Raw genomic sequence first — 14,986 nt, 5'->3', positions numbered from 1 at the left:
GAAACCCTGTCTCGAAAAACCAAAAAAACAAAAACAAAAAAACAAACAAAAAAAAAGAGCTGACTGGAGACAAGCCTAAGCTATCGGCCAGGCATTTATAATTAATAGTAAGTCTCTGTGTGTTTATTGGGCAGCTGCAGTCCCTACACCATAGTCATATTAACTTTCCATTCTTATTACTTATTTAGAGACATGTCTGTCTTTCTACATATCCCAGACTGTCCTGGACTGGAATTCGCTCTGTTGACCAGGCTGGCCTTGAACTCACAGAGATCCTCTTGCCTCTGCAGCTGAGTGCTGTGATAAAAGGCGTAAATGAACATGCCCAGAAATTTCCCATTCTTTTAATATCCACACAAGACATTGGAATTACATCCCTTCCAGTCTAGAAAAGAGACTATTTAAAACGTAGCAGGCAACGAAACCAATGGCTTGTCTAAATTCACAGAATAAGAGTAGAGACAGAACCTGGGCAGTGTTAATTTCTTTACCCATTCACAGGGTCACCTGGCATCGTTTCTCAAAAACAGGCCAAGGAACACAGGCCTCAGAATCACGCCCACAGACTCTCTAAGGCAGACCCTAGAAATATGTATTTGTATAAGCTTCTGAGGAAATTGTCCTGCACACGAACGTTTCAAGTACTACTGTGCCCCGGGTGACAGCAGCACAGCGTCAAAAGCAGCCTTGGCCAAATTCCTGGGTTTAAGGTTCCCACGGCCTCATGGGAAATGTAGTTTCGGCTGGCCTTCCCGCCTCCGGCCTCTTGGAGAGCTCGCCGGAAGGAGCCGAGCCAATGCGGAAACAGCCGAGTGTTCCGAGGCGGGCCTTTTCCTGCTCGATTGCATGCTGGGAAAGGGCAGTTTCCGTTAGCTGCTGAAGGCTGCGGCGCGCCACCGGCCACCTCCCCACGTGAAGCAGTTGTCCGAGCATCGCCACGCCGGGCAGCTGTCTGCCCGCGTCCGAGCGCCCCGGAAGCGGCGGGGGACCGGAAGTGGCCCGCGGAGGCTGCAGAGCTAGTCCGGGAGCCCGCTGTGAGGCGACTGGCAGCGCTGCGACGGCGCCATGTCCCTGATCTGCTCGAGTGAGTGCTGGCTGCGGCGGGAGGCGGGAGCGTGGCTGCGGCCGGGGCCCCGCGGCCCGCGGCCCTGCGTGCGGGGTGCATTTGCGCCGCGCTGCGCAATTCACGTAGCTGACCAGAATGACTGTCGCTGTTTTCCTGAGCGGAGACAGGCCTGAACGGGGGGGGGCGCTGAGAGGGGGGAGTTGATGCAGGGAAAAACAGCTCTTGGTGTCGGAAAACCGAGGACGTGTCCAGGATCCACCTTCGGTTGTGATCTGGACTCCAGCGGTCTGGGCCTCAGTTTCCCCATCTGCAGCATTCATTGAAAGCATTGCAGTGGGTTTTGCTTGGGAATGTCGCTTAGGAGTCGGAGTTTCTGCGATTTGCAGAGATCACGCAGTGACTTCGAGACGAGGCTGGGAGCCAGGTGTCTGGCTCCCAGCCTCGCGCAGTATGACTAATGAAAACAACAGCGAACATTTAGAAAACCTGTATTGATTTACGACGCATTTCCAAAAGATGATCTCATTTTATGCTTACAAAAATTGTGTGAATGGAAATAAAGATCCATGATTTAGAGAGAGCGTCAGAAATCTTAGGAAGAATGAGGTTTATCCAGGGATGTGCGGCACAGCTGGGCGATGGAGCTCGGTTCTTTGAGCCCGGATCCATGCTTTCCCATGCTGTGTCCGTCTTGTCTTTGGGTGTTTTATTACGGCATTGCGGGTGTTTACCTTCTTGTTATTTACCACTTTACTAGCTTCCCCTCCCTTTCTATTCTCTTCTCAGAACGGTGCATTAATTCCTAGAGGGGAAGGAAGGAGGGAAATGACAAACAGAAAAGGGAATTCACACTGAAGAAATTGCAGTTTGCAAAGTATTTTCGAACGATTTGTTTCCTTTTAATCTTGAGAGAGCACGCTTAGATGCCCTGGGCCATCCTTTCTTTTGTAGGAGGGGAAAGCTCAAGTGTTCAGTGGTTGAGTATGTGAGATAAGCCAACAGAATAGCACAGGAAAGCTGTGTTTCCTCCCATACTTGATTACTTATACATGGGAGTCCTGCAGAAATAGGTGACTCTAAGGGACGCTTGTACAGACCCCTGTGCCACAGAAGAGAGTAGGAGCTTGAGGCCTCGGGATGGGAAGGTGAACAGAATTATGCGGGGAATAAGAGCTGTTCTGTTCTAAGTCTCAGAAGAGTCTTGAGTGTGGAGGTGGCTTTCACTCATCTGCTGAGATGAACCAATTGTCCCTGCTTAGGGAACATTAGAGAATCAAGAGGGCCTGAGAAGGTCAGAGAGACCTTGGTTCTGAGCTTGCTTTTGAGTTCTTCCTTTTTGGTAGTTCAGCATGCCCAGCCTCCATACTTTGGGATATTTTTATTGAGGTCCAGGACATATGTACTCATTTACCCTGTTCTGATGTTTATCAGTGTCTGCTTAGTATCTGCATTGTCCTGGAGGTCAGTGACAGCTGTGGTGCCCATCTTCAAGGGTACACAGACTATTCTTTCAAGTGCTTAGAATAGAATCTTGCTTGGCACAAAGTAGCAGGCACTATGGAAAAGTTTTTTTAATTTATCAGTGCTTGTCACATTGCTTAGTAATTTTTCTGCCTGTTTATCCATGTAGGGCTCCAGATGAATGGCAGGGGTTTGAGTTGTGCTGTGTGCACTTATTTGTCATGTGCCTAGTCAGTTGTATTTGTTCAAAAATGAGATGGCAGGGCACACTGACCACTCTTTACAAGACTGACACATAGGATCTGGGAGCTATTATTTACTGGCTTTTATTATCAGCAGACTAGAGAATCTAGTTAAGTAGTTGGCAAGCATTCTAGGGCCAAGTACCAGCTGGCTTGCTGTCACAGACCTCGCTTCCTGATAGCTGAGTGTGAGGACAGGGTCTGTGGGGCTGACACAATGAGGAGTTCCCTCTAGCCCAGGCCACCTTTTACCCTGTGCTCATCACCTGCCTTTCTCTATAGTCTCCAACGAAGTGCCAGAGCACCCATGCGTGTCCCCTGTCTCTAATCATGTGTACGAGCGGCGGCTCATTGAGAAGTACATTGCAGAGAATGGCACAGATCCTATCAACAACCAGCCTCTCTCAGAGGAGCAGCTCATCGACATCAAAGGTGCCCGCCCGATAGCCTGAATCCAGGGCCAGCTCAACTCAGCCTTCAGGAGTGGGAGGTGGAGCCAGTCTGGTGGAGAAGATGGTGGCTGTGAATGAATAAAGGAAAGAGGGGGAGGGGGAGGGGAGGGGAGGCCCCCTGGGTTCTGGTTCTTCATACCTGCTTTGCTGCCTTTCTTGGCAGTTGCTCACCCAATTCGGCCCAAGCCTCCCTCTGCCACCAGCATCCCAGCCATTCTGAAAGCCTTGCAGGATGAGTGGGTGAGTTCTGTGAAGAGAATGCGCCTCTGGGCCTGGGGATTGAAAAGATGGGACCTCCCTCCTTTTCTTTTTATTTTATGTGTGTAGGTCTTTTGCTTACATGTATGTCTGTGTATCACTTATGTGCCTGGTGCTTGGGAGGCAGGGGGGAGGGTGTGTGATCCTTCGGAATTGTGGTTACAGACAGTTGTGAGCCACCATGTGGGTTCTGGGAATTGAACCCGGTCCTCTGGAAGAACAGCAAGTGCTTTTAACTTCTGGACCATCTTTCCGGGCTCTCTTATTTTCTTGAGTTAGGACCTTGCTTTGTGGCCTAGACAGGCCTGGAAACTCATAATGCTTCTTCCTCAGCCTTCTAGTGCCTAGGATGACAAGTGCCCACCACCAGGCCTGACTCTGGGGTTACACAGGGCTAATGTAAATGCTGTACCACTGAGCAGCCCCCTCGTTTCTTGCCAGCCGTATTTCATTTGTGAGGAGCAGGATGGCAGCACAAGAGGAGCCTGGTTGTTGGAAGTCTTACAGACCTGGATTCCAAAGTTTTCTCCGCTGTCAGCCTTTCTGACTTGGGGCACACAGCTCAGTCTCTGAGGCTTGACCTTCCTGACTAGGAAGTTCTGTCTGTCTGTACTCTGTAAGAAGTAGAATAAAATTGACAAATTTTCCTTGTGATATCAGGGACTCTTTCATTACGGAGCACTGCACTTGCTGAGGGTAGCCAGAAAATAACCACAGCAGCATTACTATTTCCTTTCAGAGAAGTGATGGCATTAGCGTGTGTGATTTACTGCCGAAGTAAAGCAAAGATTGGGGCTGGAGGAGCCAGATCTTGCTTCTGTCTGTGTGTCCAGGGTGTGGTGTGGGGTAGGAGCCTGAATGCCTTACAGGGCATTCAGGGTCATCATATGTTAGCTTGGGTCTCTGAGTAGCTCGGGTTGGTTTCAGTGTAGAATAGGAGGTGGTGTCCTCTTCTCTAGGGCTGGCCGAGTTCTCCAGCTCTCCCCCAGTCCTCACAGTGGCCTACCCTCTCCCAGGATGCAGTCATGCTGCACAGCTTTACCCTTCGCCAGCAACTGCAGACAACCCGCCAGGAGCTGTCCCATGCTCTGTACCAACATGATGCTGCCTGCCGAGTCATCGCCCGTCTCACCAAGGAAGTCACTGCTGCTCGAGAAGGTGTCTCTTCTTCCCTGCTGTCCCCTACCCTTTGCTGGCTCTGATTTGTAATGTCCCATTTCTAACATCATCTTTTCTCTCAGCTCTGGCTACTCTGAAACCACAGGCTGGTCTCATTGTACCTCAGGCCGTTCCAAGCTCACAGCCCAGTGTTGTAGTAAGTGTTCCCTTCTAAGCCCCAGTAGCTGTCCTTACACAGGTGTCTCTAGTATTGTGAGCTCCTCCCACTCTCCCTTTCTTTTCTCCAGGGTGCAGGAGAGCCCATGGATTTGGGTGAGCTGGTGGGAATGACCCCTGAGATTATCCAGAAGGTGAGTTATATGCTCTTCTGCTGAGACTGCCACACGCCCTCCTAACTTAGTGCCATGGGCCTTGGGGCCAGAGTTAAGAATCCCGCACTCGAGCTTTCTGACTAGGCTTACTTTAGCCTGCCCTTCTCTGTCTCATTTCCCTTGTTCTAAATAGAGTGAGGTGTGGACTTCACAGGCTTGTTGTAGGGAAGATTTAATTACTGATAAGGGTGGCTTGTGTAGCTCTTGCTGTTTTTGTGTTCTTTGCTGATATTAAGCCACTTTGTAACAGGTTTGGGAGCTTTACCTACAAGATAGAAGTTATCTTAGGATAGGGAGTCTGAGACTGCAAAGTCAGAGCTTAGAAGGGGCAGGGCAGGCTTCCAGATGGCATCTCAGGGTTCTGTTGAATTTACAGTCTGCATTTGTGGGGTCCAACAGTGTCTGAGAAGTTTGTCATTTTTGTGCCTTAGGCCTGGTCCCAGAGCACAACAGCCTAGCTCTGCCCCTACTAGCTCTACCATTTGTACTTTAGTGACCTTGACAAGGGGGTTCTTTTGATGTTCAGTTTTCTCAGTTATACCATAAGGTCATGATACCTCACCTTGTAAGACCAGGGTGGAAATGTGACAGCTTTAGCACATAGCTTGGCAAACAGCATGTTTGGTGATACTTATTATACCAGATGCAACAGCACCCAGTGTGCTTTATCCTTGCAAAATCATTTCTCAGAAAATTGTGTTCTCCACAGCTTCAAGACAAGGCCACTGTTCTAACCACGGAGCGTAAGAAGGTGAGTTGATGCCTGGTGTGAACACGTGGCTTTTTGGAGGAGGGGCTAGTTGAAGCCTACATTCAATTGCTGCTCTTTGGGATCTTTCTGTTTTCTCAGAGAGGAAAGACTGTGCCTGAGGAGCTGGTGAAACCCGAAGAGCTCAGCAAGTACCGGCAGGTGGCATCCCATGTGGTAAGTAGCTAGGGCAAGGTGGGCCAGCACAAGGAGCAGGGGAAAATGCTGCTCAGGCCCCTGGCATGGTTTCTTGCCATGCGGTGAGGGAGTTGCTGCATCCAGGCAGCCGGCCAAGCTGGATGGATAAGGGATAAAATTCACTCTTGTTCCTTGGTTCCTTGGCTGAGGAGGAATACCAAAGGCCTGACTGAATTTTGTGTGGTTCTGTCTGCAAAGGGGCTACACAGTGCTAGCATTCCTGGGATCCTTGCTCTGGACCTCTGTCCTTCGGACACCAACAAGATTCTCACTGGTGAGTCTGGGCCTGGCCTGACAGGCCAAGGTGGGGGATGGCAGGAGCAGGGGGAGGTGCAAGCCACTGGTACTCTGCATGGATTTGAGGACAGAAAAACCTTCTTTAGCACAGGGATCCTTATAGGCCTCAATCATTTTTTGTCTTTTTTGGATATTTTCCAGGCGGGGCAGATAAAAACGTTGTTGTCTTTGATAAGAGTACTGAGCAGATCCTGGCCACTCTTAAAGGCCATACCAAGAAGGTCACCAGCGTGGTGTTTCATCCTTCTCAGGTAAGGAACTCTCGTAGCCACTCTTGTCCTTTCCTAAGTCCAGTTCCAGTGGTTTCGAATCTCAAAACCAATCACCCCCAGTCTCTACTGTCTTGATGAACTGAACTGGGCATTGATGGGTCTCTGTGTAGAACCCCAAAGCCATGGCCCTCAAACCAAAGGAGAAGGAAAATAAAACCAACAAAGCACATTCACAACAATTTTGCGTTAGGAAAAGAAACCAAAATCCTAGATCGTTTATAATAAACTACAGACAGTAAAGCTCCATGTAGTCCCGGCTGCCAGGTGTCTGTTCCCGTGACCTTGTAAGGTTGGGCTCAAAATTGAGTGTTGACTGTTGAAAGTGGTGTGAGTTCAAATAGAAAAGAGGATAAAGGCAGCTCATTAGAGGAGATTAGTGGTCTCATAAGAGTTGAGTGCTGTGGCTTGGTATGCAGCTACGTGGGTGCTGCAACAGTGCCTCCCAGTTAAGTCTCTTAGACTTAAGAAACTGAGAAATAGAGGACTGTATGTGTCTTAGTGTTCTGTTGCTATGAAGAGACACCATAACTACAGCAACTCTTAATAAAAGAAAGCATTTAATTGGGGGATTGCTTCTTACAGTTTCAGAGTTTAGTCCATTATCATCATGGCAGGCAGCACGGTGGCAAGCATGGCACTGGGCCAATATCTGTGACAGACACACTCACACTGGGTTTGACATGGCTTTTGAAATCTCAAAACCAACCTACTCCCAGTGAGATACTTCTCCAACAAAGCCACACTTTTAACCCTTTCAAATAGTGCCACTCCCTGGTGATTAAGCAGCCAAATATATGAGCCTATCAGGGCCATTCTCATTCAGACCATCACAGCGATAGCAAACTGAAAAGCTAATTCGGATTGAAAGCACTAGTTTCCTGCTTATTTGGCGTTAATGTGACCTTTGGCTTTTATGAACATGTGTTAATGAAAGAGAATAGTTGCTGCTTTTATCTTCTGGCTGTTACTGTCCTAACTAGTTGAAATAATTTGTTTGGGAAACTAAATAAGCTCTCTGTCTGCCCCAGGTCTTTTGGACAATCAACTTGCCCTTGAAGTCTAAGTGTGAGGAACATGGGAGTATGACCTTATATCCCTTTACAGGCTCAGCGCTGCTCAGATCTGGGCCATCTAGTACAGTAGTCTTTAGCTGCAGGTGGCACATGATTCAGTCCCTCTGTTGCACTAGCCACATTCCACCCAGCTTTAAAGGGGGGTAAAAATAGTTCTCACTGCAGTTGTCCTTGGCCTTTTCAACAGCAGTTTTCTTGTCGTTCTTAGACACTGTAGTTCTGATAGGTGGTTGCAGGCAGACAGGGACTAGAAGGAGAAGCAGTTGCTTGTAGTTGTGGCTGTCTTGTCACTATGGAAAAGGGTGTTATAGTACATCTCACTTTCTGGGGCCTGAGTCTTGCTTGCTTTTCTTTCAGGAACTGGTGTTTTCTGCATCCCCAGATGCGACTATCAGGATTTGGTCGGTCCCAAACACGTCCTGTGTACAGGTTGTTCGAGCCCATGAGAGTGCAGTGACAGGCCTCAGCCTCCATGCTACTGGAGACTATCTCCTGAGCTCCTCTGATGATCAGGTGCAGTCCCATTCAGGGCCCCGAGGAGGCTGCTTACTCACCCTGGGAGGAGGGGCCATCTTGCTGGGGACAGCCAGATTCCCAGAGTTCTGGAAAGGTTTCTTCTCTGTTGTGGGAGCTAACTTTGCCAGTAGGTGCTGAACTGGGATCTCAGCCACCAGATCTACCTTCTTATTGGCTTTTTTGTTTCATCTCCAGTACTGGGCCTTCTCTGACATCCAGACAGGGCGTGTGCTCACCAAGGTGACAGATGAAACTTCCGGCTGCTGTAAGTATCCTTAGAGGCACTGAGCTCTTTTGTTTGCAGTTTGTCTTTAAGTTTTACTTAGTCATTTGCTTATTTGTTCTAAAGACAGTGTGTAGCACTGCACCAGTGTAGAGGCCACAGTGGCTGCTGACTACAGATCCCTGTCCCCTTTCCTCAGCTCTTACCTGTGCGCAGTTCCACCCTGATGGGCTCATCTTTGGAACAGGAACCATGGACTCCCAGATCAAGATCTGGGACTTGAAGGTAGGACATGCAGGCCTCTTCTGGGGTCCAGAGGGAGAAGGAACTGATGAGGTGTGGCAGCAGGTCCCAGGGAATCTCAAGGCTTAGGAGAGCCTGGCTCTGTTTGTGTGGCATGGCAATGCCACCAGGGAATTGTGGGTACACAGGATACGAAGTTTGGTAAGCCCCGTTTCCTTCCTATCTTAATCGTGCATAATAACTTTATTGTCCAACCACCACCTGTAGGAGCGTACCAATGTGGCCAACTTCCCTGGCCACTCTGGCCCTATTACCAGCATCGCCTTCTCTGAGAATGGGTACTACCTGGCCACAGCTGCTGATGACTCCTCAGTCAAGCTCTGGGACTTACGCAAGCTGAAGAACTTCAAGACATTGCAGCTGGACAACAACTTTGAGGTGCACTCCTCCCTGGTCTCAGTTGTTTGTCCTCACTCCCTGATGGTTTCTGAGTTCATGTGAGCTGCTTCTCTTTGTCCCAGTTGCTCTGTGGCTTGTGGTCACTTGTAAAATTGCCTCTCTTTGGGGTTTGGCAGGTGAAGTCACTGATCTTTGACCAGAGTGGTACCTACCTGGCTCTTGGGGGTACAGATGTCCAGATCTACATCTGCAAACAGTGGACAGAGATTCTTCACTTTACAGGTAGAGGCTGGCTGTGGCTTACCAGGGCTTTGTACATCTGCTCTAGAGAAAAGTGGGAAGCTTCACTTGGGGGGAAGCTCTGGGCTTGGCCTAGATATGCCCAAACTATTCCTCCTTTTGCTGTCCTGGGAGTGGAACCTGACCAGGTTTTCTACTACTGAGCCCAACCCCCAGGCTGCTTTTACTTAGGACTGGGGGCAGTAGAGCATTGTGGCCTAGGAAAAGTATTTGTGAGTCTGTTTGGCTGTGAGTAGTGTTACTAGCTGGCCTCTCCCAAGTTGTGTGTTGGGGGGCAAATTATGTAATCTCTCTGGTGCCCTAGAAAAATTGGAATGACAGTCACTCAGTGGGAAATGTAGGGATTTACATGTAAGTGCACGCGACTCGGGTTAGCAGTGTCTTATGGCATGTTTGGTGTTGCCTCTTGATTTGAGCAATGAATAAGAACCAGTCTGGGCAGTAAGGAAGTTTTTATTAATTAATTATTGATTTATTTGATTTTTGAGACAGGGTTTCTGTGTAACAGCCCTGGCTCTCCTGGAACTCACTTGGTAGACCAGGCTAGCCTTGTACTCACAGAGATCCGCCTGTTTTTGTCTACCAAGTGCTGGGACAAAAGGTGTGCACCACCACACCCTTCATGTTCTTTATCTTCTGTGAATGTTTTTGGGGTCTATCGTGGGTGAGTGATGAAGTTTACAGTCAGGTTAGGCAGGACAGGTGGAAGCTGCTTTAACTACAACACAAGAATAACTAGAAGTAATAAAGGGAAGTCAGGCTGACAGTGTTGCACAAGAGAGTTTCTTACCTTAGAGTCACCTATGGCCTTGAGTAGCTAAAGCTTCAACTTTAGGGCATCTTGCTGGATGTGATAGCTCACACCTGTAATCTCCATTTTTTATAGCTAAAGCTAGAGAATCGCCTTGAGTTTAGGCCAGTTGGGAGGACAAGAGGACTTTTGTCTGGAGAGTTAGGGAGATCCGGGTGTTTTCTTAAGTCTGGAAAGAACCTGCCCTGGTTCTCCAGTTATCTGAGTCCTGTGAGGAGGATAGCTCAGCATTGTCTATTCTGGATCCAGCCCTGTGTTATATGCCCTGGACTTTGACATCTTTGAACTAGAACAGGCTAATGGACCATTCTGGGTCCAAGCAAAGAGCTAAAGGTAAACATACAGAGTGAACACTGAGGTTTCCAGCTGAAGTATGCTTACAGAAAGCTCAGATGAAAGGGGATTGGTATTCTTCTGTTAATTTACCCTGCCAGCAAAAGGTTGAGTGCTGCTGCTTCCTGCCAGGTGCCGAGTGCTGGTTAAAAATAAGTGGTGAACAGAACCCTGTCTTTGGGAGGGTGTCTTACAGTGCCTTCCGACCCTTACCATCTGGGCTTGTGCCAGGATCATGGCATTCAGAGTCAGTGTTCAGCCCCAAAGAAGAAACAGCCTTCTTTCTCATAGTTCCCTTTTTTCTCTCCTCAGAACATAGTGGCCTGACCACTGGAGTGGCCTTTGGGCACCACGCCAAGTTCATCGCTTCAACTGGCATGGACAGGAGCCTCAAATTCTACAGTCTGTAGGCCCTATGCCTTCTCACAATTCTGGGCCTCATCTCAGTAGTGGGTTAGAGTTGGGGGGGTGGGGGTGGGACCTTAGGAGGAGGGAGGTCTGGTGGGGCGGGGGCATTCACATCATTTCATTCTGGTCTGGATGATGGTCTGAGCCAGGGCACATGGAACACTGCTATCCATGCAGCCTTCAGGCCTCAGGGAACGGACATGGAGGAACTGTCGCCCTGTAAATGCTCAGAGTCGTAGTCCGGCACCTCCCCCATTAGTGGCAGCTGTTCCAAGCCTGCTCTGTTTCAGCTCTTCTGAGACAGGGAGGTGAGCCAAGGGAACTGTGAAGGGGAGGGGCAGGAGGGCTTGTGCTGGTTTTTGTAAGCAGTGATCTAGTTTCATTAAAAAAAAAAAACCCACTCAGTAAATCCTGTCATCTCCTTGTGTCTGTCTGCCAGAGAGACCCTGAGTTGGGAAGATCAAGGGAGGGACCAAAGTGTGGGACACTGGCTATCAGGAAGCCTCCCCTGCAGCAAAAATAAAGCCTAGAAGCCATTTGTCAAGAGTCTCCCCTACTCAGGCAGGCCTTGACCCTGTTTCCAGTGCCTCCATCAGTCATGCTGTGCGTGCTCCCTGGCTAGGCCCCTCTCACAAGCCTGAGTGAAAGGTGGTGAGCAATTAGATTAGCTTTAGCCTGTTGGTGGGTTGCTGTGAATGGGTTGCCAGGGGTACTTCAGTTGTAGGTGACACAGACTTGTTCCCAGCTGGCAAAAGAGATTTTGACTGGCAGCTAATCCGTTGAAGTAGAGCTGCTCCCCAGGGAGACAGTTAATGCACGGTAAATAAAAGTTAGATGGTAACGTGGGGAAATTAATGTAGGGTCCTGTGACTGCGCTTTATTTAGAAGTTATCTGGGGACAGGGGCTAAAGGGGAGGAGAAAAGTTGTAGGTAGAAGGCAAGAATGTAGGTTATGAGGTTAACATAAAGGAGGCGTGGAACGGAAGGAGTTAAGTGTGGTTCCCCAAGGGTAAGTTACCATTAGGTGTGCCCGGGAGGGCTTTAGGACCATCCCCAGGATGCTGGTGTTGGGAGCCTGCTGTGAGGTTAGGTGTGTGTGCAGAGATGGGGTGAGGGAGGGGAGTTTGTGTACAGATGAGAAACTGCTGGGAAGGAAGAATGAGAAGTGATGTGTCACCTAGAGGTTGTCAACAATCAAGGTAGTCCTTACTGTAAGCACAGCACAAAGCCTCTGGGTATATGCTGCCAGGCAGTCGTGTGATACAGGACATTGGGATTTACCTGATCTGCCAGGATAGACAAAACCATCTGCTGTAGTTACTGTGCAGCCTGCTGCTCCCTGAAAGTGTATCCAGTAAACTTACAGTGACTGGGGACATAGCTCAGTTGGTAAGTGCTTTCTAAGCAAACACAAGGCCCTGAATTCGATCCCCAGTGCCTAATGTAAAAAAGCCAGAAATGGTGTGAAGTATGTGGTATGTGCAGAGATTGGGCAACCCTAGCATATGCCAGAGATGTAGACAAATAGCCACCCTTCTTTATAGCACACCAGTTTGTACCTCAGGACAGAGATGGCCAGGAGGTGCAGGAACGAGTGTCTGGAAATGTGCCGCTGGTCCAGTGGCTCTCCACCCACTCGTGTGAGAGAACATTGACAGTCAATAGGCCCAGTCTTGGGGGTCTCTTATAGTTGCAGCTGCTCTGATGGAAGATCAAACAAGCAACTCTCGGTGGGGACTCCTAAATGGCTCCACCTTCTGTAGGCACCAGCCACACCAATCCTAGTATTTAGGGTTTAGGAACATTACTGGGTGACCAAAGAGAATGTGTTTGCTTTGAAATGGATCAGTGCTGTACTCTAGGAGCATTTGAGTCTCTAGATGTTCAAAGCCATGTCCTTTTGCTGTGGAACTGACAGGGAATCTATATTGTGCTTGAACTTGGAGCATCAACCAAAGAGATCACTTGGGTGCAGTGAAGTTAACCTCTGGCTCCCAACTAACCTGGCACCTTGGCGGAGCTCCTGCATTGCATGCCCTGGCCAGCAGGTGGTGCTAGTACCGTTCTGCAGGTGAGAGTTTCAGAGAAGCATCTTGTGCTAAGGCATCCCATGAGTTGGGATTTTAAGCCTAGTTTCAGAGACAAAGTTAAGGTAGCAATGGGCAGCTAGTGATGTCCACAGGTCTCTGGAGTCATGTTTAGTAGCAACTAGCATCTAGGCCAGATTTGACTCCCAGCTCTCTTTTTACAGTAAGTCTGTGTCAGTTTCTGTATGAGTTTGTGGTGCCCACCTGGAAAGGCTGAGAACTAAGTGAGCTATTTCAAGGAATGAACACAAAGTGGCTTCCCTGCCTTGTGATGGCTACCAGTGACACCTATGGTTGTACAGTTTGGCCTAACATCTCCATCCTTAAGCCTGTTATTAAAGGTTATCAATCCAGCCAGGCTTGGTGGTGCACACCTTTAATCCCAGCACAGACCTCTGAGTTCCAGGACAGACAGACAGGGTTATACAGAGAAACCCCTGTCTTGAACAAGCAAAAAAACCAAACATCAATCCAGGGAGGGAGGCAAGATAAAACAGAATACATCCAAGACTGAAACTTCTACCCCCTCTACCCCCATACTAAGAATTTGTTCAGCACACATTAGGAAAAGAGACACTTCTCGTTACTGGGGCAGAGGATTTTTTTTAAGTCCATCAGCATCTAAATCAGCACGCTTTCTCTTTGCCCACCTCAGTGCACTGGTCTGCCCCTGCCTTACTCTGGATTGAGCCTCTTGGAGCCTACATGTAGACTTTCCTGCCTTTGGCAGGCTCTCAGCTTCACTTTTGGTCTCTGTACTCATCTAGGCGGAATGTCAGCATCGTCAGGATTCTGTAGAAGTTCCCAAAATAGAAGCTGTTTTTGCTTCCCAGAGTTTTGTTTTTGTTTTAATCCCATCTTTATGACTTGTTCTTTTTCCTCTCACATTGGTTCAGCAGTGACTTAAGTGCATAAAAACATAATTTGGTATTTTGTTGTTTACTTCTGTAGACTGGTCTGGCATGTCTCATTATTGGAACAGAAAAGGCCCTTTTGTGGTGCACGTTCCTGCATGAATGTCTGGATAGAGTACAGCTTGAGCTGAAGCAGTCAATTCTGAAATGCTCCTTTTTCATTGTTTTTCTCATGTATGTGTGGCTTGTGCCCTTACACCATGACAAGTGTGGAAGTCAGAACACAGCTTGCAGGGGGTGGTTCTCTCCCACCACACAAGTCCCAGAGACCAAACTCAGTTGATGGTCTTGACAGCAAATTTGTTTACCTGCTGGAGTCTGAGATGTCTGGTCAGCCCTCACCTCCTTTAAGTCAAAGCACATGGAAATAATTTGCCCTCAGTGTCTAGTGGGGAGTGTGAGGAGGCAGGGAACCCCTTGGGTCTCTAGTACCTGTGGCCCAAAGGAAGGAAGAGGAAATCTAATGAGCTGCAAGCAACGCTGCTTTCTGGTCAGGAAGAATGACCGTTTGCCCACCAGGTCTGACAGCCTGTCACAGGCTCAGGGACCTGCTCAGGCAGCAGGTGGAAACAGGGAACTGTTTCTCCCCCCCCCCCCATGCTGAGATTAAAGGTGTGCACCACCGCCAGAGGGAAGCTGATTTCTGTCTCCCTTTCTCTCTGGGATTAAGGGGGGTGCTCCACTGCCGCTAGGGGAGCTTTTTCATTTGAGCATAGTTCACGTAAGATTTTGGTATCTAGGCATGTACCTTCCTAGATACCAAATGTTTCCCACCATTGAGAGCATAGAAAAGTTTGTTGCAGAAAATTTGTTGTTCATGTCTGTTTTTATCCACCGAACCCTTTGATACAGAGGGATTGACAGAACCTATACACCATTTGAATAGTTATTACAGAGTTCCCTATCAAAAATCACTTGCTCATGTAACTAGAAAGAGTAGCCATTGCATTGTCAAAATAAGAGCACCAAAGGACAATTTGGTGTGCTTATGATTATACAGAGGAAGGACTTTGCCATATCCAAAGATAAAAATGTGAGGGAAAATCTGTGGCTATATAATTTTCTTAGAGAGATGAAACACATAAAGCGCCCATGGCCAATTGCTGAGAACTAAGGAGGTTGCTTTTTGGGTTTGTGAATGCTCTGTAGACAAGAAAGAAATGGAGAGGAAAGACACAGCAGGTTATAAGATGTA

The 14,986-nt window shown here is 48.4% G+C and overlaps 1 protein-coding gene across 2 annotated transcripts; it reads left to right on the top strand.

Annotated features, from left to right (window-relative positions):
• The first annotated feature begins 859 nt into the window (after positions 1 to 859).
• Prpf19 (pre-mRNA processing factor 19) lies at positions 860 to 11,199 on the top strand. Of its 2 annotated transcripts, none has more exons than XM_005063826.4 (16): positions 860 to 1,084; positions 3,052 to 3,201; positions 3,385 to 3,461; positions 4,439 to 4,637; positions 4,721 to 4,794; positions 4,886 to 4,948; positions 5,679 to 5,720; positions 5,820 to 5,894; positions 6,114 to 6,189; positions 6,354 to 6,463; positions 7,915 to 8,070; positions 8,269 to 8,338; positions 8,496 to 8,581; positions 8,807 to 8,977; positions 9,115 to 9,220; positions 10,695 to 11,199. In XM_005063826.4, the coding sequence occupies exons 1-16, from the start codon at positions 1,066 to 1,068 to the stop codon at positions 10,790 to 10,792; spliced, it is 1,572 nt and encodes a 523-aa protein (XP_005063883.1). In that variant the 5' UTR covers positions 860 to 1,065; the 3' UTR covers positions 10,793 to 11,199. The 2 variants fall into 2 exon arrangements, with proteins under 2 accessions (XP_005063883.1, XP_005063884.1); XM_005063827.4 differs by having other exon boundaries at positions 861 to 1,084; positions 4,496 to 4,637.
• Positions 11,200 to 14,986: the final 3,787 nt, after the last annotated feature.

Source organism: Mesocricetus auratus, unplaced genomic scaffold (assembly GCF_017639785.1).
Source record: "Mesocricetus auratus isolate SY011 unplaced genomic scaffold, BCM_Maur_2.0 Super-Scaffold_4256, whole genome shotgun sequence".
Lineage (NCBI taxonomy): Eukaryota > Metazoa > Chordata > Mammalia > Rodentia > Cricetidae > Mesocricetus > Mesocricetus auratus.
Note: the sequence above shows the minus strand (reverse complement) of the source record. Positions and strands in the feature narration are given on the sequence as shown.